General features: G+C 37.5%; 1 protein-coding gene across 13 annotated transcripts in view; it reads right to left on the bottom strand.

Moving 5' to 3' along the window:
• Window positions 1-27,570, bottom strand: part of camta1b (calmodulin binding transcription activator 1b) — a 324,903-nt gene that overhangs the window by 153,984 nt on the left and 143,349 nt on the right. For all 13 annotated transcript variants that reach the window (XM_048172651.1, XM_048172653.1, XM_048172641.1 and 10 more), the window contains one exon: window positions 13,480-13,547. Coding sequence is in view for 11 of the 13 variants with exons in the window: in XM_048172653.1 (XP_048028610.1) it covers window positions 13,480-13,547 (68 nt within the window). In the remaining 2 variants the exon portion in view is untranslated. The remainder of the gene's footprint in view (window positions 1-13,479; window positions 13,548-27,570) is intronic.

The raw sequence follows: 27,570 nt of genomic DNA, 5'->3' as shown, positions 1-27,570 counted from the left end.
ACACACATAAGTGCTGATGTGATCATAACTCTATCAGTCTGGAGACGACGCGTCTGTGGGATTTCAGGACCACGGACAGCGTCACCGAGAGTAGACAAACTTAGGACTAAAGATACACAATTTACCCTAATCTGGGCGAAACACCTAGCAACCACCCAGAATATGCTAAAACTGTACAGGAACCAAAAACCACTCAGAAAATATATGAACAAGTCCACACTAGCAAATGAAACAATAATGTGCATACATAAATGAAAAAAATCTGTAATAAATCTCCCACTCTATAGTAATGTGATTAATTTAGCTGCCGGTCGATGTCTGGCATCAATATCACGGTTTGAGGGTTAAACTTTTATGACAGGACGGCAATTATTGAAAATTCTACGGGGTCTATAAATGTTGCTGCAAATTTTCCTCTGACCTTGGATCAGATGCCCGAGTCCTAATATATTCATTACTGCTCAGTCTTGCATGACATTATTTTCACACTTAAGCAGTTTTACTCCTAATGTTTGCCAGGATAATTTGTGAATGGCATATTATGAGATGTCTGTGTCTTTGAGGATCTTAAGAGAGCTCAGCGTTTGCCAGATATTAATGTTTGTATGTTTTATCATGTTCGAACAATAAGTCACTCCACGCGACTCGATTATGCCACCCATTCTGTCAAAGGTGTCGGCTGCCAGGATTGTTAATTAAATCTCAGTAAAGCCATGAATCGAGGGTCATTCTAAAAACTTCATTAGGAGTTATGAATATTAATTTTCCAATTTAAAACATCATCCAACAACCCTTTTGACTTTTTAAACATGCACAAGAAAAAAATATACTGCATAATTAATTAACTATAGATTTAGATTAATTAATGCAATGATGAAGAATTAATTGAAGTCAAAACTCTCCATCATTCCTTGTTGAACGAGGCCTACATGTGCATTATCAGAAGCGCCTATAACCACACACACTTGGGAAAAACTGGTTTCGAGAAGACTAGGACAGCTCATTTAATCACACCCTGAGCGCTGTGGTCTCATTTAAAGGGATAGTCCATCCAAAAATGATAATTATGTCATCATTTACTCCCCCTTGTGCCGTTTAAAAACCTGTATGTCTTTCTTTCTTCCGTGAAACACAAAAGGAGATGTTCTGCAGATTGTGTTGATCTTTCGTGTCAATGCAATTACAATGAATCGGGACTAAGGATTTCAAGCTTCAAAATAAGGACGCAAAAGCAACATAAAATCATTATAGATGCAGACTTGTGCTCAATATTCCAATATAAAAGTTGTTATTCGTTGATAATTTCCCCCTCCACTGAGTCGTCACCCATTGCAACCGAGTCACCGAGTCAGTGAGTTGAACTCAAGAACCGGATAGAATCATTTGTGAACAAATCATTCAGACTGGTGTTGTGAACCGATATAACAAATTCACTGAAAAGATCTGAATGTCTCAGTGAGAGCTGGGGATAATTTAAAAACTTTTTTGTGTGAATGACAACTTCCAGCTGTTTTCCATCTATGGGTTTTAATGTGTTTTGAATCCTTTTTGAAGCTTGAATGCTTCATTCACAGTCCATTGTATTGCACAGGAGAAAAAAAAAAAAATGCATGGAAAACAATATTCAAAATTTGTGCCCTGCGGGAGAAGAAAGTCATGCAGGTTTAGAACGACATGACTAAATGATGAATTTTTGGGTGAACTATCCCTTTAATAACTAACACATTCGGCAACGTGTCCTAACCAGATGCAACGCGATAAGATTCCAGCGACAAAAAATTTGTCGCTGGAACGTGACGTGACTATGAAATGTGATAAAGTCAATCAAAAATCACAGGCAATCAGAAGAGCGCGTAGGTGGGCTCTCTCTGCAAGCTCCCAGCACTCGCAAAGAAATGGACATAATCAAATTCATGAATATTACACCATTTTAACATTATTAAAAATACATAGTGAGTTACTGAAACAATCTTTGTCATAGAATACACGTGTCTGTTCACAATGAGTTGACAGTTTGAACGTTTTTGCTTTTATTTATTTTGAAGATCTGAGGTGAATTGTGCATTGTTGCTTTCAATATGGCGATATAAGACACACAAAATGATATTCAAACTCACATTAGATGCTTTTAACATTAAATAAAGCACAAAAACATAACCTGATATTATCATTGCCATACTTAGAGTGTTGTAGTTCCAGCCGTTCCTGCCTATTTTAGAAACTGTTTCCAAAATAGAATTGTCGCGTGTCTCCGTTGCTGCTGGTTAGTTCAAAAACTCTGACATCTTTAACATGGAAAAGATAGATTTTATCGCATGTCACAGCATCACGTCTGGTTAGGACACGGTGCAACGCTCGCCTCCAAAAGCATGCTGAATACCTGCTATTTCAGGCTCAATATTTCCAAGAAGCTTCTTAGTTTCTGCTTACCATTAAATGCTAATCACTCTGGTATTTCATTACCGCTTTTTAAGTCATAAATTCAGCTCTTTTTTTCAGAGCAGATGTACTCTGGCAGACACGCACTTCATCCCTAGAGGAGGGACAGTGAGTTGACGTCTGTTCTGCAAGTGTTGCTAAATAATTGAATTCAGTCTTTATCACCAGGAGACACTGAGCCTCACGACGGTGATCTGCCCGTGAGCTTTACCTCTCGCTCGCCCATCTGACACATTCATACACACAGAAATGTATTAACTCACAGGTTGTGTGTCCGAAATCGAAGGCAGCTGCTCAGTCAGTCAATGATTTTTGTATGAAGGCACCTCCTAAGGCTTCCAAGGGAACATAATGTCACGTCTAATGATCTCTAGAACAAATTCAAGTGAGCTTTAGGAATAACCAAGTGAATCTTTAATGACTACAATGGTTATTTCTAACTATAAATGGAATTATAAGATTAAAAAAAGAATTTAAAGAATTTAATTTACTTTCAAATGCTCCGTCAAATGTAATTTTCTTTCAACTGGATAACATAACTGAAAAATGAAAAACTGAAAACTGAATTGACCTTTAAGCATTAAACCAAGGACCTTTTTGTCAGCTAAATCCCTTTGACCTAAAACATATACTCGAATGTCCTCCTGAGATTTTATCCTAACATTTCAACAATTTAACAACACATCTGCACGTTGCATAGTATTTTCATTTATTTTAGGTTGCATGTTCAGTACTTCAAGAGTGCCAAAAACGTCTAAAAGATGTGGAAAAAATATTTGAAAACATGACCTGATCTGTGACTCTCAGTGTGCCAAACACAACACAAGCTCTGATGACGGACACATTCAAGGCTGTGTACTGCGTATGGCAGAATGCATTAATGTGTTTGTTTATGATGGTTTGTTTTGGATTATTCATGAGCTCGGGGCCGACAGAATCAGGTCACCCGGCACTCAAATCAAAAGATGTAATATGACCAACCGCACGCCAAACCAACGCGCACAACTTCAACTGTGTGAGTTTCGTTTGTTGTATGTTTTATAGAGGCGGGAATCTCTCGCTGATCCTCTTGATGGTCAATAGTGTTCACGGACCACACGGACGTATCGCTGCTCTCGCCAGCGTGTGCTCATCCTTCACATATCTTCTGCTTGCTGTGTTTTCTCTTTTCCAATTCCGTCAGATTTCTTCCTCTGCTCTTCCCGTATGGTTCAGTGCGTCCTACACGGCGTCTCTCATCCATCATCTCTCGCTGCTCTCCTCCGGCTCCTGTCTTTTTCTCTCTCTCTCTATTTCATATTGACATGTTGCCACTTCCCAGACCCCTCTCGTTTCATCTTGCTCAACTACCTCTCGGACGGACCGCTTCACTCAGGCCCACCGCCCTCCCAACACACACATACACACGCACACACACACACACCTCTAACTCGTATCTGTGAAGACACAATAAATGGACTTCACTCACAAAGTGCAAGAGGACCACAGTAATATTGTAAATGGAGAAACACACACAGACACATGCACACACACTAAAGTACATACACAGAAGCCCACATCCACACACACACAAGCACACATAAATGCATAAAAACACACATGCACAAAAGCACACATACACACAAAATGCAACAGAAAAAGGTAAAAAAATACACATAAAAAAAAAACACATGCAAAAAAGCACACAAACTGCACGTACAGTATATAAACACAAAAACAAACATAAAAAGGCACAGGAATACTCAAAAATAAATATTCACACATGCACACTAGGGATGTCCGGTAAGTAATAGTATCAGTTTTTTCTACGTCATTGGTAGTGCTCAGCACTGACTCACTGGTTTCAGAGTGCTTTATGACTGACGGCTGCTTTCCTACTCTCACATGGACTGTGTGCACATGTGTAGATGTTCGCATGCACATTATAATGAAAATGCCCATTTTGGCAGGTTGTTAATGTGAACACAGTCCGTTTGTCTTCAGAAAACGTAGAATAAATCTGCTAAGCATTAAAATATCAGATATGCGCATGAGATTATGCTGTGAAATGCATCTTGAAACTGCTAAATTATATTATATCGTAAACATTAATCAAACAACAATATTGACAAGATAAAAAAAGGAAATCAATCACTTGCTAGACTTGACTTTTTGTTTTTTATTTTACAAAACAGAAGAAATTGACATACAAAACATCAATTTTATCTTTAAGATTTTATCCATGTTTTTTTTTTTTTCCATGCAAAATAAGAAATTATAAATAAAAAAGTCTCTGGTGGGCCATTTTTTAACTAAAAATTTTACGTTTGTTTTTGTTTTTGTTTTTTTTTTAATTTCATTGAAATGGTACAAAACTTGGTAAATGTTTTGGCACTTGCTATGTGAGCACACAAAAACTCATAGACATGATTCGAAAAGGTTAAATGGTCCTGAAAAAATAGTCACACTTGTGCTCCTCATGGTCAAAACAGAGCGAATTGGAAATAAATGGGAGATGAATTTCATCAGGTGAAAGGTTTTGGTATTGCCACCAAAATAAATCTTTTTTTGAGATATCAAGCTCAAATTTGGAATGCAACTGGTTTAGATCGATGGCTTTGATTTTTTTTTTTTTTGCAGTTTTAGAGTAAAACATGTTTTTAAAAATATATATTTCATATAAATATTGAAAATAGCATATTTGCATTTTTCATTACAATAAACAAATTCTGTAACTTTAAGTTAACTTTTTTAAAAACTTTTTTCATTTCAGCAATAATTTGCCAAGTGTCGATCAAAATTAAGTCTGTGCTCTAAAATTAAGTCTATGCTCTAAAGCATTCACAATTTATGATAGTTTAAGTTGGAAATTTCATTTTCACCATCTATGCTCAAAAAGTGAATAAATGGATTATAACTACAGCATAAATATAATTGAAATACCATAAATCCCCTAAAAATACAAAATATTAAATAAAAAACATTATCGAACTAAAATATCATACATTCATTTCATTGAAATAATAAATTTTTTTTTTTTTTTTTAAAATGGTAATTTTTGTTAAATAAATAAGTTTATCCTTTTTTATGGAATTAAAATCGTTATAAAGAACCGGGAAGTATCACTGCTATTGGTTTCAACTACTGAACGTGACAATGCTAATGCAAACATTCACACATGCACACACACACAATTTCTTTTCCTGCATTAATAAATGCCCAGTGTCTTGCCAGAAAGCATTAGTGCAGAGCAGAGAGTCTGTCTGCCGCTGCAGCGCCAACACATGCAGCACTAGCGGGAAGAGCCAGAGGAGCTGACGTACCGTCTGAGAGACGGCCCATCGCACAATTTATTATGGCAGGCACGCGATACACACACTGCCTACATCTCCACACACACACACACACACACACACACACACACACATACACACATACACACAAAAACACAAACACAAACACACACACACTCTTACTGTTTGCTGTGTGAAAAGTGGTGGTTTATTTCCAGGAGGAATAGAGCGCTATGTTCGATGAAACCTTCAAAGCTCACTGTTGTTATTTTGGTGTTTTAATAAAAGGCATGTCCGACAAACTGCTCATTCGGGATTATGTGAAGGCGCTCAAACAAGAGGTGGGCATCAAAGAGAAACTGATGTGTGAGAGCTTCTTTATTCAGTAGATGTGTGATGAAAATGACTGGACCATATCAATATTATTTCATCATGCCGCATGTCAAAACATCTCAAAACGTTGTGTTTGTGCATTTCAAGTACGTAAAAGCATCTCCACGTCTATCACAGATAATCCCTGACAATCATCGGCTGTAACTCACCAAAAATCATGCAGTGCAGACCAGATCCAGACCTGATTCAGACTCACACTGTCTGCATGAGCACCAAAGCTCAATCACGTAATGCTCATGCATTAACCACAAGGTCTGAGAAATTCTCAGTTTGGTGTTTGACAAACTAAAGCATTCCTAGAGCTCAAACAGCAAATCAAGCCTCTAGCAATGCCAAGGTTATGGGTTTGATTCCAAGGAAATGCATGAATTGAAATGGAACAGTTTATTACATTTAAATAAAAATCTGTATAAAAAAGTTTGTATGTTTTTTGTTGAATATCACATTTGACATCAGCTTTTATTGCTCATATAGTATGATATTGGAGAATATGAAGCTCATACTTGAGGAAAAAAACTGAGCAAAAATATGCAATTTGGCGGAGTACAGTATATAACCAAAAAAAGCAAGATAAAATGCTGATAGCTTGTAATGTAAATCTTCATAACAGTACAGCAATATCAGTTTTTGCACTCTATATCTGCATATAACGTCTTAAAATGCTTAGTTTTATGATCAAAGCTCTGAAATGATGACTGAGAGAAGTACGAATAAACATCAGTGAAATGCCTGATATATCATATTTGACACTCATAATTTAACAGTATTTAAAGAAAAAAAATTCTTTATATATATATATCGTGCCTAACAATGCTTCAGTCCAGTTAATGTTCATCTTGAAATATTAATAACAATATAAAAGTTATTCTTAAAGGGTTAGTTCACCCAAAAATGAAAATTCGGTCATTAATTACTCACCCTCATGTCGTTCCACACCCGTAAGACCTTTGTTCATCTACGAAGCTTCAAGAAGCAGTGTTTTGAAATCGCCCCTCACTAGATATTGTTGAATAAAGTCATTATTTAGTTTTTTTGGCGCACAAACAGTATTTTTGTCCCTTCATAATAAAGGTTGAACCACTGTACTCACATATTTTAAATATATCTTTAGTACCTTACTGGGCGTTTGAAAGTGTTAATTATCTTGCTGGCAATGCAGGCCTCACTGAGCCATCGGATTTTATCAAAAATATCTTAATTTGTGTTCCGAAGATGAACGAAGGTGTTACGGGTGTGGAATGACATGAAGGTGAGTAATTAATGACAGAATTTTCATTTTTGGGTGAACTAACCCTTTAAGTTTACTTTATGAAAATCAATGAAGATTTCACAGCAAAGAGGCGTCAGAAATTTGTGCATCAAATATGATACAGCAGGATTTATAGGGTTAATGCAATGTAAGGTGCTTTGGATAATAGCGTAGTGTGTCTGTTAAATGCATGAATGTAAATGCAAAGTGAAGGTCAGAAACATGCTCTACACAAGTAAATAATTGTGACAAGCACCCCTAGTGGCAACACTGAGAATGCAACACACACTTGAATTGCATAATGATTTGCGTTTGGCTACATTTTGGAATACAGGAATGCGTACAATTCAGCTGATTTATGTCTAACTCTGTCTCTGTTGTAATTCAGATATTTAAACTGGCTTTTACACGAAGAAGCCGGCTCAAAATGCTAGAAATCCACAGTGAGAGCATTTATATATATATATACACAATAAAAGAGTTCAAAATGAATTTGAAATCTATGCATAGTAATACGTAACAATGTAGTTTAAGCTCTGAAACTCAGGACCTTTTTTGGCTCTGAGGTTAAAATTTTCCCAACTTTCTGACACTCTCATCGCTCGCTCGCCGCCACTGACAGCCCCTGCTGCTCGGCTCCCATAGAGAATGAATTGAAAACATCCGCTCAGCTCATCTGACTTTGCACCAGTGGACACGTGTGATAAAAACAAAGCAGAAGATGAAGTGTAAAGCACTCTTTAGACTATCATCACAGTCATGTACAGTGTGTCGGTATATTGAATATATTCTGTTTGTGTCTGGAGCTGCCAGTAGGTGTGTACATCACAGAGAGAGAGCAGATCAATCTCTCTCTCTATCTCTCTCCTGGCTGAAAGTCAGATAAAACACATGCTGACTCATAATATATATGTGTGTGTGTGTGTGTTTGTGTGTATTCCTGAACGTTGTTTGTGTGTCCCTCTGCCCAATCAAACTTCCGTTATGGATCAATTACCTCGACTTTCATGTTTGTCAACTCCGGTGATAAACTGATATGGATCATTAGCGCTTTAATTGGTCGATTACGTACCTTTAAGAACAAATGGGGAGAATTTACGCGCAAAGGTCCGTTCGGCACAAGCGCTTTCTATTCTAGTTCTGTTTAAAATTCACCGCGGTACAGACGGTTCTTCTCGGTTCACTGGCCTACAAAGTCCACTACAACTCGAGCAGGAAAGATGCACTCCTGAAGACGGGCGGACACTTTCTCCTCTGCGTCCTCCCTGCTTTCCTCTCCCTCTGTTTATCAATTTTCTCCTTGTTCTATCTTCCATCGCTTCGGTTTCAAAGAGCCCTGGGTGCATTTGCACATGAATGAGCGTGTGGTGTTTAATTACGACCTCAGATGCACTCCCCTTGCGGAAGAGAGGAGAGACACATGACACAAAGCAGATCAGCCAAATTAAACTTTGACAAAACGGCAGCGGGCATGCATTGGTATTCCTCAGACGTCATTGTTTTGATGGGAAAGGGCCCTTTTATGTGTTGTTCTTTAGAGAGAGACTGAAGGAGTCTGGGAGCGACTGCACAGCGGACTAGGGGAGAGAGAAAGCACAGAAATTCAACAATATTCATGCTTAAGACAAGAAAAAAAAATGCCAATGGGATAAGATGTTTTTTCCCCCTTTTGAATTAAATACACATATTTATCCCAATGGCAAATCATTTTTTTCTTGTTTTAGCCTGAACTACTCAATTTTGTTAAATTTCTCTAATAACAAGACTGAATATTGTCATTTTGTTACACATAAAATAATCATAGTGTATTTTAAAGGGATAGTTCACCCAAGAATGAAAATTCTGTCATCATTTACTCACCCTCAAGTTGTTCCAAACCTGTATGAGTTTCATTCTTCTGTTGTACAAAAAAGAAGATATTCTGAAGAATGTTGGTAACCAGACAGTTGACTGAAGCCATTGACTTCCATAGTAGGGAAAAAAAAAAATACTATGGAAGTCAATGGGGACCATCAACTGTTTGGTTACTGTCATTCTGTAAAATATCTTTTTGTGTGTGTGTGTGTGTGTGTGTGTTCAAGAGAAGAATGAAACTTAATATCCTAATGATTTTTGGCATAAAAAAAAAAGAAAAAAAAAAAGATAATTTTGACCTATATAATGTATCGTTGGCTATCGCTACAAATATACCCGTGCACTTTATGACGGGTTTTGTGGTCCAGGGTCATACATATATTTATTTTTTATATTATTATTATTATATATTATATTATGCAAATATATATATATATATATATATATATATATATATATATATATATATACATAACATTATTATAATATTTACATAATTTTATAATAATAATATAAATATAATAATAATATGATATATAATAAAATAATATTAATCATGTTAATAAATGTTTAAAATTATATTTTTGTTATAATAATTTATACTACACATTATTATAATTTATATTTATTTATGAGCAAAATGCTGTTTAAAATGTCACACTGCAGAGTTTCAACAAAATCAAATACTAAAAAAGAGCTGCTAAGCGGAATTAATAATGCCTAGCTGAGTGAACCAATTATTCTTATAACTATAATTCTTATAACAAATAATTTGTATATAATTCTTACAATGATTAGTATAATTCTAAGTGATAATTCTTGTAACAAATATTTCTTGTTATTAAAATCAGAAATGACTGGAGAGAACTGTATTGATTGAAGGCCCTGGAGTGCCGGAACCTCAAATACAGAATCCCAGCAAACACTGAGGCTGCCGCAGACGTTTATAGACGCTTCAAGCTTCTTTAAGTGGAAAGTGGGCACACATACACAGAGTGGCGGCAGTGCCAAGATCTGCTTGGCATACAAAGGTTAACATGCACACATATGCACATGCCAGGACACATTTATAAATACAAATACACAGAGCAGGAGCGTCTAGCCAACTCACACAATGCACATATGTGTGAACAAATAAAAGCACTGAGCGAATATTAGCGCAAATCGACAAATAACAACAAAAAATACATCAAAGCTGGCCTTAAAGGTCTTATCGGTGCTATAAAAGCAAATTAATATCCTGAGATGAGACATCATGAGTGAATTACCCAACCTATCTTTTCATAAAGAGTCATAACTGAGATACAAGCACTCTTTTAACTTCAAATTAATACGACGACAATCACAGCAGTGCTTTCATTGCTTTAATTATATTACGAGATGAATGTGTGTGTGTGTAAGCATTTAGGAGTGATGTCGGCTATGTATCTCCAGTCGTCGCTTGCAGTGTGAACTCACACTGGTTGTGACCCCTGAAGACAGCCTGGAGTCACACAGGCTTCATTAAGAGCAGGAAAGCACTCGCTGCACTAAACAGCCATGGCAAATTGCAGACTGAAATCAGCGGCATTATGTAAAGGCAGGCCGGGGGCGGCGAGGGGCTGTGTGTGAGTGTCTGTGTGTGAGTGTGTGCGCGACTCAGTGGGAACACTTGTGTTTACATGTTTGTTTGTGTGTGTGTGTGTAGAGGACAGTTGCCCGGCAGTCTCTTCCCTGCTGCTCTGTGTCCTGGTGCTGTCACACACTGCGATCATATCATTAACGCTTCATCGTTAAGCTCTAATTTGGATGCACTTTTCTCATGTGACCCACATAATGGGGGCACACAGATTCTCTCTAAAAGCAAATCGTACTGTTTTTTTAAAGGTACATTATCGTTCAAAAGTTTTGAAAGAAATTAATACTTTTATTTAGCAAGCACACATTAAACTGATCAGAAGTAACAGTAAAGATATGATGTTGCATAAGATTTTTCTTTTAAATAAATGCTGTTCTTTTGAACTTTCTATTCATTAATCCTGAAAATGTTTCACGGTTTTCACAAAAATATGAAGCAGCACAACTGTTTTCAACATTGATAATATTCTGAAATGTCAAATCAGCATATTAGAATGATTTTTGAAGGATCATGTGAAAATGAAGACTGGAGTAATGATGCTGAAAATACAGATTTTCATCAGGAATAAATTGCATTTTAAAACATATTCAAATAGAAAACAGTTATTTTATAATGATATAATTTAAAATATTGCTGTTTTTATTGCATTGTTTTGTATGTAAGCTTGTTTCCGGCATAAATAAAAAAATAAAAAATGGCAATTGCGACTTTTTATCTCACAATTCTGACTTTTTTTCTTGCCATTTCGAGTTTGCATCTTATAATTCTGATTTTTTTTTTTTTTAATTACAAGATTTAAACTCACAATTTCGAGTTATGAAGTCAGAATTGCGAGATAAAGTGAATTCAACTTTTTTTCTTGCAATCACACAATTCTGACTTTTTAATATATAAACTACATTGCATCTTATAAAGTCAGAATTGCATGATATAAACTTGCAATTCTGACTTTTTTTCCTCAGAATTGTGAGTTTATATCTCGCAATTTTGACTTTACAACATGCAATTGCAAGAAGGAAAAACCTCTTTTTCCCCTCACAACTGAACATTATAATACACAATTGGGAGTTTATATCATGCAGTTCTGACTATTTCACACAATTCTGACTTCATATCTCGCATGTACCTCGTTTATATCTCGCAATTCTGAGAAAAAAAAGTCAGAATTTTTTATTTCATGGTAGAAACAAGCTTCCACAGTTTTGAGCATAGGTGAGCATAATAGACATTTAAAAAAAAAAATCTCACTGACTCAAAACTTTTGAACGGTAGTGCATATAAATTTAGTATTCCAGTAACATGCTTTTAACTCATTGTGTAATCTCTTTTATCGATTTAAAAGGATAAACCTATATCTATACACTTAAGTCACACTTAAAAATGTCTAAAGGTCATTGCATTTTGAATTATCTGTCACGTTTTTATAAATTGGAACGGAAATGTTTCAGTTAACAGAACCTCTGTAACATGTGCAATGTGAGCTAATCTTATGCATTTCAAAAATGTGTATGAGTAGTTATTTTTTTCTGCTTGAAAAGTATGTTTGTGCTTCTTTCTTCAAAATAAATGACGCTTGATATTTTGTTATCTAATGCAATGACACTCAGATATTTTTATGTGCAGCTTAATTCCTAAAATATACAGCCTAAAATATATTTTGGGGGCACTGTGTATGTGTCTGTGTGCCTACGTAAAACACAAACAAATCAAAAAGCATCTTATGAGTCATTTGGTATCTGATGTCAGAGCTGAATCACTAAATACCGTTACACAAGAAAACAAGGTTGTTTCTCAGCTGTGTGCTCGGTAAAGCAGCTCTTATTTGCCTCTTCTGCTCGCTGTACTTACAAATGTGTGTGTACACGTTCGGTGAATGACAGGTCCAGATGCTGGCCAGGTAACCTCTGTCCATGTAAACAGCTCCTGAACCCGAAACCCCGTGGTGATTTGTCAGCCCACATTTTCCCTTTCCCTTGATTTGCCTCCCATACAAACTCTTGCGCCTTCCACAGTTTTTTGAATAAATCCAAACTTATCTTTCTGGACCACTGCAGATAAGCATGCAAAATTGCTCTTTTTGACACCATTGGATATTTTCGCCTTTACACACAAGTTCCTTTAGTCATGATTAAATTTAATTGCATGGCCTCGTATAGAAATAAACTGCACTGAAAACATTTGGAACGTCAAAGTTTAGAATTAATCTACGTGCCATTTGGTCGCTCTTGACGTGTGCTACATATATAACCACATATTATCTTAATTTGCATTCATCATCATATCACAGCTGTTATCTCTCTGGATAGATATAGAAACTGGCATTAAAAGTAAAAAGCTTTTTCATTATCGATGCTCCGTAAATCAAGTAACACTGTAAATTTCGTGCTGAGCCCTTATCACCGTAGGGTGATGTTCTACCATCTCACCACATTACCACCCACATTAATGGCATTGGTGAGCAAAGACAGCATTAAGCTAATAGACCTGGCCACATCTTGCATTATAAATAGTCATTAATATTCCATTATCTGTCTGCACATGCCCGTGAAATGTGCAAGAACTGGCAGCTGTACTGAAATGTACCTTTCTGCTTTTCAGGTAACACTGTACTGTACAAATGAAACAAGGAAATGCCGTCACGCGTGTCATCTTACCTGGTTTTGGGGGACGTCGTCAGCCACTCTTCATGTTTTTCAAATGTTATCAAGTAGGCTGCAATCTCCTGCAACAGACAGAATAAAGGAATATTCAGGATTGTGCTCTTTTCACTGTCTAAAACGTCTTAAAAATGCTAATTGCCTAGTTCAATAACATTACAATGTTAGTGTTCCATTATCAACTGAGATATCAGTTAGGACCAGCTTTATTTTCAATTTTAATTTAAAATAAATAAATAAATAAAATAAATAAATAAATAAAGAATTCATAGTCAGCACACATTCCACAATCCCTTTCCCCTCTCCTCATCCTGTTATTTCCCGCCCTTGAGTTTCCACTGGTCACACAATAAAAAAACAACCAAAAAGTACCATGTACTACCAGGTATTCTTGGAAATACATTGAAACACCAGGGTTGAGTGCAATTCAAATAAATTTAAATTCATACAAATGTAATTTTTAACTAAAAAGGCAAAGTTTGGCCAAGTTTAAAACCTTAAAGTTTAATGGTTTATAGGCCTAGAATGATAGATGGATAGAATAAACGATAAAACAAACATTAGAGCGAACGAACGATAGAATGATGGAATGACAGAATGAACAAACGATAGAACAAATGTTAGAGCGAATGAACGCTGGAGAGAACGAACGTTAGATCGAACGAATGATAGAATGAACGAATGATAGAAGAAACGTTAGAGCAAACAAACGATAGAATGAACAAACGGTAGAGCGAATGAAATGAATGAATGAACAAACTAATGACAGAATGAACGAACAGACAAATGAATGAAGGAAGGAATGAACAAATGAATGAAGGAACGAATGAACAAAAATTAAAGAATTAAGGAACGAACAAATGAATGAAGAAAGGAATTAACAAACAAATAAATGAAGGAATGAACAAATGAATGAAGAAAGGAATGAAAATGAATGAAGGAATGTACAAAAACGAAAGAAGGAATGATACATAGAATGAACGAATGATAGATAGAATGAACAAGTGATAGAACAAACAAACAAATGATAGAACAACGAACTATAGATGGACAAACAAATGAATCAAGGAACAAACAAATGAAGGTAACAAACAAACGAACGATAGATAGAACAAACAAACGAACGATAGATAGAACAAACAAACGAACGATAGATAGAACAAAGGAACGATAGAATGATAGAACAAACGAACGAACGATAGATCGAACAAACGAACAAACGGTAGATAGAACAAGCGAACGAACGGTAGATAGAACAAGCGAACGAACGTTAGATAGAACAAACGAACGAACGATAGATAGAACAAACGAACAAATGGTAGATAGAACAAACGAATGAATGATAGACAAATGAACAAACAGACAAACAAAAGATCAAACGACGGACGGACGGACGGACGGATGGACAGACAGACAGAGACAGATAGATAGATAGATAGATAGATAGGTTACATGTTGCCCTTGATGTTATCAGGCCTATTAAAAGTACCAACACCAAATCTGAGTGTTACTCTCTCTCAGGTGTTGTAAAATTGACCAGCCTTCCTCTGCAGTCCTTATAAAACTAGAGTACTCAATTTAAACACCACAAAACACGGTCATATAAACTTAGTGAGTGTTGTCCAAGAACATGATCTTGTGAAAAGAGGTTTTGAGCATTAGTATGAGTAACCCGTCCTTCTCCACGCCGAGATACAAGAGTTGCGGATGTTTCTAGATGACCTGACGATGACCATCATTCATCCGTCGCTCCGGGATATTCGTAAAGTGTTCAGACTACCCGCTGAGCAGCTGTCAGGAGCCAGATTACACAGCCCCAAGGGCCGAATCACATCTCGAGCCCTACAGCCAATCAGCGTGGCATATCGACTCTCAACTCCTCTGACAAGTGGCAGATCCTGCATCGTATCGTTGTGCAACCACCACCGGAGCGCTTAAGACAACATTCACGTGCACAAGAGTTACTTGTGCCTGAATTCTGAGATCAGTTGAAAGACCGATCTCATTTTATGCACCAGTGGGCTCATTTTAGCAAAGCGTGAGGAGAATGAGTGTCTGGGCTTCTAGAACGCAGAGACAACGTACGTCACATATGTGTTAACAGCTCTATCACAGTTGTTTGTGCTTTATATGAAGTAGAATGTGGCTAAAGAGAGGGGATTTGGGTAACAAGTGGCGCACGTCTACAGGACAGACACATCAGGACGCTCTTCACAACAGAGAGGAGGGCAGAGTGTTCGGCTGACAGTCACGCGAAAGATTTGCTGTGTATCTACATGCGGCCATATGCTCTCTTGGCTCAGCTCTGAAAACAGGCAGAAGGCCCAGGGAAGTGTATTGGAACACAACTGGCAATGTTCTTTCTTGGTTTCAATTTAGAGAAGCCAACTTGTGCATTGCCAATTTAACCCTGCTGCCATCATTATTGAAGGCAAAGAGAAAAGAAATGAGTAGTGCATTAAAGAGCCAAGAGGAAAGAGGACGTGTTCATAAACACAAGTGTCTATACTAGGGTTGTGAGCCATTCAGTTCCTGAAGTAGAATAGAATTTCAATTCAGGATTTAAATCAGAACAAAAAAGGATGGCAAATTGCAATTTGAATTTAGGAAAGTTTAATTAAACTGAACTGAAATCCATATTGTGAAAATGAACATTCTGTAATCCTTTAGTCACTCTCATGCTGTTCCAAAGCTGTATGACTTTGTTTCTTTGATGGAACAACGATATTTTGAAGAATTCTAAACAACAACCCTCATTTTTTTTTGTTCCACAGAATAAAGAGATGCATACAGGTTTGGAATGATATGAAAGTAAGTAAATGATGACAGATGATGACATTTGTGGGCAAACTATCCCTTTAACTAGAAAGGAAGGTTTATCAAGACAAACATCGACTGTTGGATGGATGCCAAGGATCACCAAACAAGAGGTTACAACATCCACACTAATTAGCCAAAAACAAGACAATAACACTGAGCAAAGGAAAAATCCAGCTGGCATTGTAGACCATTCGATTGGGTAATCTGCTAGTTTTATCACTCGAAAGTAATCAGATACGGCTTCTGATGCATGCCAACCACACCAGTGGCTGCTTTCATTGTTTTTTGTGTGATTTTTCATAAAGCGTTCCATTATCTTATGTGACCGCAACACATACTTCTTTGTTATCCTGTTTACCGTTGGGCCGGGGGTCTGTATTCTCACTGTCTGATTGTTTGCTATGCTGGGACCCTGGGAGTGTCCTGGCACTGCCTCTGATGGACTGAATGAAAAACAATGACCCGCTGTAATTTGGCAAACAAGCATCAAGACAGATACAGAGCATCGGGGAGCCGGGCTTTTGTCAAATTCTGTTTATTAAGGAGTCAATTCTCAGCGGCTCGCTCGTCTTTACTGTCCCTAGTTTTCTCTCTTTTTCCGATAAGCTTGCTTTTTTGTGCTCTATGCACTTTCCCAGCACTCCTCCCCTCCTCTTTGCTCTCATGGCCTTATTATTCCTCTGTTCCGTGCTCCTAACTCAGAGCTGTAGTCACCAAAGAGATTATATGACAAAGTCATTTTGCATTGAAATGAAGATGAAGGCCTCGGGGCTTCAGCGTTCTGCCAGAGAACATCCCTTCCCCATTCCTTCGCTTCTCCCGTTCCCCCTCCCTCTGACTTCCCCCGAACCCCATGGGCCAGTCGTTCGGTTTCTAGCGAACCTGCTCCAGGCGGCTCTTTCCCTAACCTGCAGTTAACCTGAAGGGCGGCGCCGACGCCTCACTCTGACTGCCAATGAGCGCCTCCAAGTTTGCCACTCAGGAGCCGACAAATGTGAAACTCCTCAAAGCTCTCTTTAAACTATAGTAGGGGGTAAACGGGAGTCAAGAGAGGCGTGTGAGGAAGAGCCAACGTTCCAGACGAACTGAAGTGTCTTCTTCCTTCCAGACAATGCCTCTCTCTCTTTTTCTCTCTCTCTGGCTTACGTCTTGAATGCTTGTTGCTAAACTTTATGAAATGCAAATCGGCCTCCTGTGAAAATGATCTTTGAAACACTTCTAACAATTCAACACCAAAGGAAGACATGAGCAAATCCTGCTACCTGTTTCAAAAGGCCAGGCCTGCCATCCGTCTCCTTCTGTTGTTCCCAATATGAAAGAGAAGAAGTCGTGAACAATATGACTCTCTGACAGGCTTATTTAAGGGAAGCGTTCAAGCCGCAAAACAGACGCGATGGAAAACGTGTGGATTTCGCGTCACCGTCGAGCTTGTGAGAAAGACGTAACAACTATCGAGTTCAATTACTCCAGCTATTAATTCAAAGTGTCAGTCGCTTTTTGATGAAGCACTTTGTTTAAATGATCAAGCTGGCCCGCTTGAGCTGAGGAGTGCCTTTTGGTGTTTGACCATGGGTAACACTCTAGAATTAGTCAAGGCAAAAAAGCCAATTGCATCAAAAAACAAAAATCAAAGTCTTCTGCTACAAGATCCGTGATGCGGTAATACAATATACCAATGATTGAAATAATTTAAAGATGTTAAGGATGGGCATCAGAAGTGACAGCTATGATCAATCATGTGAACATCATACGAGGCTTTGTTTGTAATCGTGAGATTGGTTACAGCATGATTTTTGGTGGTACTTTGCGGTTTGATTCATCACATGAGCTCCAAAACGGCACAGAAAGCAGGTTTTAAAAACATTTTTAATTACTAAAATATTTTAAATAAATAGTAAAACTTATTAAGATGAATATAGTAGACCGCCAGAAGAGCAGAATAACTCTTGTTCATTGAATTGAACAGTCTTGACAAATCTGAAAAACACTGCCCATCCCTAATACACTGCTTGTAAAATGTGATCTTACATCTCTGAATCTCTGCATAATTCATATTAAGTTTCTAATTTAGGCTGAGATGGAGGCCTTGGAGTTCTGCTGAGGGTCATCCTAAAACCGACTCTCATTTGACCAAGCTCGAATGCACTTTAAACCCAAACTGCTCCCTGTGGCATCGTGAAGAAAACCGGAGAGAGTCCTCATTCTGCTGAAAATACTCTCCTCCACAATTTGCTGCAGGGTGAAGAAAATTTTGCATGACAGATCCTTTTTGAATACGTGCCCTGATTCATTAGCGTAAGACTCCATCACACTTGGTTCCTGCCATGGTCCCCACAGGTACCCTTAAAACCTGCGTTACATAGATGGCTGGCAGTTTCCGAAATGAATATTAGTCAGAGCGTACCCCGCTGAACTGCGCCGGATGTGCTTAAACCAACACTCAGACATTATCAAGCGGCAGATGTTACAAAGAGGTACAGTCAGCTCCATTCTGAGCACACCATCACTTCCAATCTGTCTAACTGTAGGGTTCCTTAAGGGCAGCCTGGTCCACCAGCCTGGAAAGTCCAAGGTGTGAAGACACATACATATGCACTACATATTGATGAGCATAAGAGACTTCCTAGTATAAGAGATATCTTAATTATTTCAAACTTTTGACCAGTGTAAGACAAGATGGAGGACTACAACCAGGGCTTGACATTAACACCCGCCAACCCGCCAAATGCAAGTGGATTTCAGCAGTGGCGTGTAACGAAATCACTCCTACTAGCCACTTTGGCAGATCTTTTAGAATCTTTTAAAAAGTCATCTGACATAATAAACTAAGTGCAATAGTGTCAAAAATATTGATGTCTCGATGCATATCAATACTGATATATCTAAAATGCTTCCAATACTAATAAATAGTCTTTTATCAGTTAGTAAAGACAGTTTCAAGTAATATTGCAAAAATTTATAAAACAAAACATCCTCTTTAGCACCTTTAAACACTCAAATACAAACAAAATAATGTCAAACTGTCTGTCTAGGTGAGTATTTACATAAACACAGTTTATGTGTCCGTGTGTCAGGTCTTAAAGTGACAGCAGCCTAAAATACCTGCTGCCATATTATGAGATATTAAAAATATCGATATGGCAGTTTTCCCCATGGTATCGATTTCAAAATTGTGGCCAGTGAAAATGCTGAGTGGCTAGTAACTTTAGAAAAGCACTAGCCACAGTGATTGGTGAGCAAAAAAGTTAATGTCAATCCCTGCCTACAACTATTTAAAAACTTTAAAATCAATACCATGAATGTGCTCTTCTAGGCGTGCATGTCACTGAGATGTCCTCTAGTGTGCTTCCACATGTTCGCGCTTCAAATTGAAGTGTCTTTCTCTTTCCTCCCAAGGTCAGAAGCAAAAAAGCGATGAAGTCCCCCCAAGAGTCTCACTGTCATCTCAATAATCATAATCAAACTGCTCATCCACAATCTTTTACATTGTCTCTCCACCCACTCAGTAGATGGGACGTCACCAAATCACAGAGAGCAAATTGACAATCCACTTTAAAAAGTGGGAGAGGAAATTGAGCCATTAATCATAGCGCTCGTGTCCGCCATACCGGTCCTCGTACCGTCCGCACGCGCACACACAAGCCAAGACCGACACGACACTCAGGAGTCTCTGTAGCTTATAGCAGAGAAAAGATAAATGCTTCCTTTAACTGTCATTTACCAATGTCTCTCTTGCACTTTGTGGAGATGCCGCTCCAGAGCCCGGTTTGATTAGTGGATGTGTGTGGTTGGGCCGTCCAGGCGATGGCTCAAGGAGAAAGACTCCGGCGAAGGTGCAGAGGACATCATAGTGATCTAAGATTGATGTTCGCTCAGTTTGGCAGAGGACTGGAGAAATGTACTGTGGCATACTTTAAAAGAAGTCTGACTGGAAACGCTGCCAGAGAAGGGCAGAGAAGGTGAGAGGACCATTAATGGGGATCCAGGTCATAGAGAGGTTCTGAGTCTGGTCCTCAAGGAACCTCCATCTCAGTGTTTTCGGACAAACGAAGAACTAAGTCAAGTGATTTAATTAATCAAGTGCTAGTTGCAGTTGTGTTAGTACACCATTGGGACAAATTTAAGGGGTCCTAAGAATAGGAGATGAGCAGGACAGTAAGTATGAACAAGTGCTTGTCAAAACATTTTACCTTAAAAGGACAATGCACCCAAAGACAGGATGATCTCCTAAGAGTCTAAAGTCAACATGAAATCAAACTTGCCCCCCTTTAGTTTCTTGTATACACATTTCATGGCCATAATGCACGTCATTGCACATTCCAAAGAAAAATAGCTTACTCTGAAACCACTTTCCTTTTCAGATTAATACCTATTGTTTTTCAGTCACTCTGTGACGTGGTATTGAAATCGTGCTTCACTTGCTTTTTACTTTCACTTTCGATAAGTCATTTGTCAGACACTTAGGCTCTGTTGTGCAATGAATCCTCCGCCATGGTCTTGTCAGTCATCTCGTCACTTACTCTCATCAAGAACTCTGATTCCTGCTGAACTACATATGGCTTTTCACCTCGATGAGAAATTTTAACCACACCCCTAGAAAATAATACAAATAAAATAAGAGAAAAGCAACAAGCACAAGTGAAGCAACAAGAAAAAAAAAAGCTATTTCTAAAAGGAAAGAAATACATTTTGTTTGAGAAGGAAAGAGAAGGAAATACATTTTATACATAAAATGTGCTTAAATAGTTTCACAAGTCAGAATATATTAAAAAAACACTGAAATAAATTGTAAATAATTTAAAATATGAAAATAAACAAATAAATAAAAAGGAAATACATAGATGTGTCTTTACCTGCTTTTAAAAATGTGAATGCTATTGTAAATATCTATTCATTTGTCTATTTATCCCTGATTTTTGGAGCATTATGGCCAACAGCTGCTCCACCCGATCTCATAACCTTTAGATCAACATCAGCACAGACCACAAACAACCATTCAGGTTGTTTTAGCATTAGATGCACGCACAGATCTCCAGCTGTTTGATATAGAGAGCTGGCAGGCAAACCTGTCACCTCAGCACAGAAAATAACTCTCGCTATGCGGTTTGAGAGACGTGGAGGGCCGATAGGGGCAAGCGGGCTAAAGTTCTACTTCTGTTGTTTTTATATTTTTGCAGGTGTGTATCCCAGCAGACCTTGCAGCACAGCAGCTGTTTAAGGTTAGCCTGCATCGCTCAGTTCCAGCTGTTCAAAGAGATGTAAACATTTGTGTAGAGTGCGATCAGTCACGCTGGGTGATGATGTTTGTTTTGGGTCATTAATATTAATATATGACAACAGGTTTCAAGACACATGGCTTTTATGAATTATGAAAGAACACCGAGACCGAGGAAATTGGATTCTGCGTGTATAAAACATAACCTTTGTATAAAAAAAAAAAAATCATCTGCTGGGCATCATATTGTGATCAATTTGTGAGCAATGCAGAAATGAGAATGAGACTGGAGATTTTACATGTCCAAATACTAACTTATATCTATGCATTTGATTTTTTTTAATCAAAAACAACTTACACTGCATTTTACCAGTTCATGCATTCACTGGGGAATTGAACCCACAACCTGGGGCTGCTAGCATCATGACCTAAAAAATGCATGTTTTTTTTGTTTGTTTTTTTAGATAGTCTTGCAAATTTAAAAACTACAGTGTCAGAGTGGCTTCACCAACACTTATTCAAACAAACTTGGGTTCCTGTATACATAATATATGTGAATAAAACATCTTCTAAATATATATATAAATAAAATAGGTATTCCTGTTGCTTAACTGGTAGAGCAAGGTGCAAGCAATGCCTATGGCTTTTATTACCAAAGTAACCCAAGGGTAAACTGCAGATTAAATGCTCTGTAAGTCACTTGCATAAAATGCATAAAACGTAAATGCAAAATGGTGGTGTAGAGCTTGAGCTGTCACTTTCTCCTTATTCCTTCCTTAGACTTTCTCACATTTAACCAGTCTCTTTCCTTTGTCTTCTTAAATGTTTTTATTCTCCATTTGTCTATATTCTCCTGTTCTCTCCCTTCATCTTCTCTATTCTCTCTTTTGTTTTGCAGTGGCCTTGTGCCCCTTTTGGGTTATTTGTTTGTTTTGGTCAATTGTAAACCTCAGGCAATGATAAGAAGAGGGCGTTATTGTGCTGGAGAGGCAGAAGAGAGAGAGAGAAGGAGTTAGAGAGAGAGGTGGGCTGAAACCTGGCACTTAGCAAGATTGTTTTTCCCTGTCCAAGTGCCAAGGCTGCTGACTTCCCTGATAAAAATGAAACTATCATTTGCTAGGATGTTATCAGATAGTCAAGAGCGGTAGAGAGAGAGAAACAGCCAGAAAGAGAGACAGAGAAGAGGGTCAGCCATTAATGAAAATAGCGGCCACATTATTATAGGTGATGTGATTTTCCCATTACTGTGTGCACGAGAATTATTCAGTTTAAGGGATGGAGTGTCGCCTACGAGTGACATACTCATCTACATACTACACACTCATCAAAAATCAATCACGGAATTAATCTCTGCGGTGTAATTGATAGGTTAGATGTGTATGGTTTATTTATAACCAACAACAGTGACAATAGCAAACAGCCTTCAAAAGAGCCACTAAAAATAATCATGCTGGTTAATTTTTTTTGTCAATAAGAAGCCAATTCAACTAATTAGCCCACAGCTTTCACTAAAACAGGGATATTTACAGATGGAAAAACTTAAATCGCATTACCTCATCCAAGCAATGTTCCCCATAATTGCAAAAGCCTAAAAGTTTTTAATTTGTTTTGAACTTCTCCACTTGTTTAACTCCCCACATGCACAGTGAAGCAGTAAATAGTTCACTCAGATCATTCACATTACAGCTCGTGCGCGAGACGGACAGCGACGGCAATTAATAGCCGCCTCTGCAGATTAATTAAAACCACAAAAGCAAAACAAGTCACATACAGTAAAGCTCCAAAGAAAAAAAAAAAAGACCCACAAAGCTAAAGATCACTCAAAACAAGACGTTTCCCGATTGTTCACCGTGCCGTCGGCCAAATTTGGATGAACAATGCAGCTCTTTTCTTCATTTTATCATGAGAGAAAAAGCACAGTCAGGGAGGAAACTGCCACCATCCACACACGTGCTCCACCTTTTGTTACTACGAGAGGGAGTGAAGGTCATATCCCAGGCAGAAGCTTCCAGGAGCCGCCCCGACTCTGCCAGCGAGGCCCCGGTGGGGAAGGAATGATGGAACGTTTCATGCTTCCTCCACGACACGTGGGCCCCAACCGGAATACATGATCCGACAGAGACAGGAAGGAGGAGAGACGCGTCCTCCGCTTGGGCTCACCCGGGATCTACTCCAGAAACGCAGTGGCACTCGTCCTCGCCAGGGATCGAGGCTGCTGCTCGCGCTCGATTGGGGACACAATGGAATATTGAATTTCCTCGACTGGCTGCGATCTGAGATGTGCTTCCAAGCCTGGTGATGCCAGATCAGAGGTGCCACCAGGTTGATGCTACAACTCACTGATAAACTAAAAATGCATCCAAGACACAAACAAGCACAAAATTCTCAATGTGTGCAAGGCTGTACTGCAATAATGGAATATTGGGAAAGATATACTTTAAAGGGTTACTTTACCCAAAAATAAAAACGGTTCCAGGGGGTTAATAAAGGCCTTCTGAAGTGAAGTAATGGATTTTCATGAGAAAAATATCCATTTTTAAAAATGTATAGCTTCCAGCAGATGACCGTACGCATACTGCACAAGTCAACTTGCGGCAAATGAGTAACCCTTCCCTGACGCGATGTAGGATGCAGGATATAGGAGTATCGTAAGCTTAGACAAATATGGCTGGGCAACTCTTATTTCGAAATCCTCCAACATTTCTCTTTAAAATTTCTCATTTTAGACTTCACTAATTCATGATCCTTTGCGCTTCCGTGTTCGCCAATACATCATGCGTCGGGTCAGGGGCTACTCTTTAACTATAAATCGATGTGTACAGCCGTCTGCCAGAAGCTAGTTATTGTAGTTAATGAAGTTTTAAATATGGATATCCCCAATATAGAGAAGATAGTCATATACACCTAGGATGGCTTGAGGGCGAGTAATTCATGGGATCATTTTCATTTTTGGGTGAACTATCCCTTTAAGTCTTATTTGTTGGTCTACATCTTCCTTTGATTAGTAATTATAGGCTACTTGCTTTATTTATTTATTTATTTATTTATAGCGCCAACAAACACATTCAGTAACACTTTACTTAAAGCCTTTATCTATAATGCATTATAAAAGTATTTTAATGCATTAATTATGCCTTGTAATGCACATTATAATGCATTGTACAGTCTCATTAATAATTGTAACCACAGTTAATACATTATAACACACCTCAAGAAAGTATAAATAAAACAGATGTAACAAGGAATCTGTGAATATTATAATGGATTTTAAGTTTGACTACAATTATTTATGAAAAGATATAATGCATTATAATGTACATTATGAATACCTTTATAATGCATTATACATAAAGGCTTTAACTGAAGTGTTACCACAAATTCTACTATAATTTCAGCTGCCAATATGAGTGTAGTACTCTCATTCTGTGTAGAAAACATGAAAAATTCTACAGCACTTCATCTTCTAGGTTTAGGATGCCACAACAAAGACGGAAGGAATTGAAATGCTCTTTTATTCCTGAATCCATTAGGCTTTGTTCCAGGGTTGGGCAAAATTCAGAATTTAAGAATTGGCTCTGGTTCAAATCCTGATTTAACAATAATTTAATAACACATTACGTGTTCTTCCACCCTGGAAAATAAAATGAAAAGTTAATTTAGTTATACACTAGTCTGTCTAACTATAAGGCCAATTAAACCTTAAAAAGTCATTCATAAACTTTCAAAAAAAAAAAAAAAAAGGGCTTTGTCAAGCCAACACGGAAAGTCTGTCCTGACAAACTTTTCTTTAAAGTATAATCACACTAGTAACATTAGAATTTTGATGTTTCTGTTAGCTATTATTATTATTATTATATTGTCATGAAAATAAAACAATAAATGATGATCTACAACAGAAATCTTCAACATGTTTCATGCCAAGGCCCCACTGGTGAACAGAGAGACAGAGTCTTGTTACACAAATTTGCTTTTGTAAATACAATAAATGTTGCATTTTAAGCCTGGCCTATATTGATATGAGTGTGGTGCCATATTAATCTATTTACATACTTTATTATGACGTTTACAAGGCAATAATATTAATCATTATCAAAGTACAGGCCCAAAAACATGTACATTAAAATGAATTAAGTACAATTCTAATGTAATGTAGGAGGAACAATGAAATATTAAGCTGAACTTCAGAATCTTATCTTTAGCTTTGGTTGGAGTAAAGACGTTTAGCACATTTCCATTTTTACACGAAACAAAAACGTTTGTGATCCAACAATAATTTGCATACCCCCTACTGTCCCGCCATGAACCCCCTATGGGTCAGAGACCCCCTGTTGAAGCGCCCTGAACTACGGGACATTGTTTTGTTCTTACATCTGATTATTTACTGATTATTACATCTGAGCATTTCACTCATTTTGTTTATGGAACACAAAAGATTTGCAGGCGGTGGCTTTTAACGCAGCTCTCCGTTTATACTCTACAGCACACAATAATAGCTCAGCACTGCGGCTAATTAACCTGACTAACAGTTTCCCAGTTCCCTGACTGTGATAAATGGGAAAAGTTGATGGACAATGTGAAGTTCCTCTCCGCTCGCCTTTGAGATGGAGGAATCATCTCACGTACCGAAACCCTGCTGCTTTCCCTGAGGTCATGAGTTCAGTTTCCAACCATTTGAATCGTATCAAAACCTCCTGCCCTCATCTTCCACTGAGTGTGCGCTGTAAGAACTGAACTCCATCTCCGCAGGAGCTGTCCATCTGCCACAGGTACAACTCATATATTATTGCACCATCGAAATCAATGGCTGAAGGCTAGAGAGATGAGCAGACATGTGCAGACGATGGGCACAGATGAAACAGTACCTATGGAAGACAAGCAGACAGGTGCCAATGAACTCTGCTCATAGAAAGCCAATACAAATAATCTGGGATAAAGTGAGTTGGTGCACTCTGAGAGAAAGCTTGAACTGTAAGCTTGGGAATCGAGAACAGATTCATTTTAAAAACATATCACTGAAATGATTGTCATGTTTGATTCTAGAACGTAAAATATGTAATATCAGAGCCATTGTCGTGATCAGTGTTTGTCTGTGAATGTAAATCGACAAATCAACCCACATGATTCATTGTTCCTTTGATAAGGCCCGCCTCAAAAATATTATTAACTTTTGCTCTTTTCTATATCAATGGAGGATCTCTGGGTTTAGATAGTTTGCAATTGCAGCTTTAGATTTGCAGATGAAATGAGGGGTAAAAAATACATAAAATGCATAAAATGTAATGTAGGGTCACTTATAAAGTAACACAAAGTAGCCAAAGAAAATGCAAGTGTGTGTGTGTGTGTGTGTGTGTATATATGTATAACAATATATATTATATATGTATAATATATATATATATATATATATATATATATATATATATATATATATATATATATATATATATACATACATACATACATATATATACATACAGTGGTCACAGTTTTTAATCATGTTGGGTGTAATTTAGCATTTTACTTTAAAGAAAAAAGGCAGATAAAAACTCAATAATTTACAATAATTTTTAATAACAATTTTTAACCACATTCTACTGAAATATCACAGAAATCTCCTGTTCAATCATATAGGTTGTTCTGCTATCATTTCTCACTCAGAAAACCTTTACATCAGAGGCAGATCTTTGCAATCGAGAAGTATACGAAAAATAAGAGTTATTTCCCAAACACAGTATGTTCTTTCTTCCTCAAAATGTATTAACAAATTCATTAATACTTGCTAAGTGGAATCTACTAACCTACTAAACTGTTCCGATTTGATGTTAAGGCTTTATGTCTTGATGTTATGGCTTAATTCTACTCACCGGTGGGAAAATCTACTGCCTTTTATGATAAATCTGAAAGCTTATACACTGTAAACTTTAACGCTCAAAATAAGTAATTGGTTTGAGTAGGGCAAACTCAAATTAAACAAATTAGTTCAATCAAATTAACTTTTATGAGTATTTAGAACCTTTTTTTGAGTTCACAAAACTGACATTTTAAGTATCTCA

The sequence above is a fragment of the Megalobrama amblycephala genome, linkage group LG21, assembly GCF_018812025.1.
Source record: "Megalobrama amblycephala isolate DHTTF-2021 linkage group LG21, ASM1881202v1, whole genome shotgun sequence".
NCBI lineage: Eukaryota > Metazoa > Chordata > Actinopteri > Cypriniformes > Xenocyprididae > Megalobrama > Megalobrama amblycephala.
The sequence above is the reverse complement of the archived record's forward strand: the minus strand, read 5'-3'. Positions and strand labels throughout refer to the sequence as shown.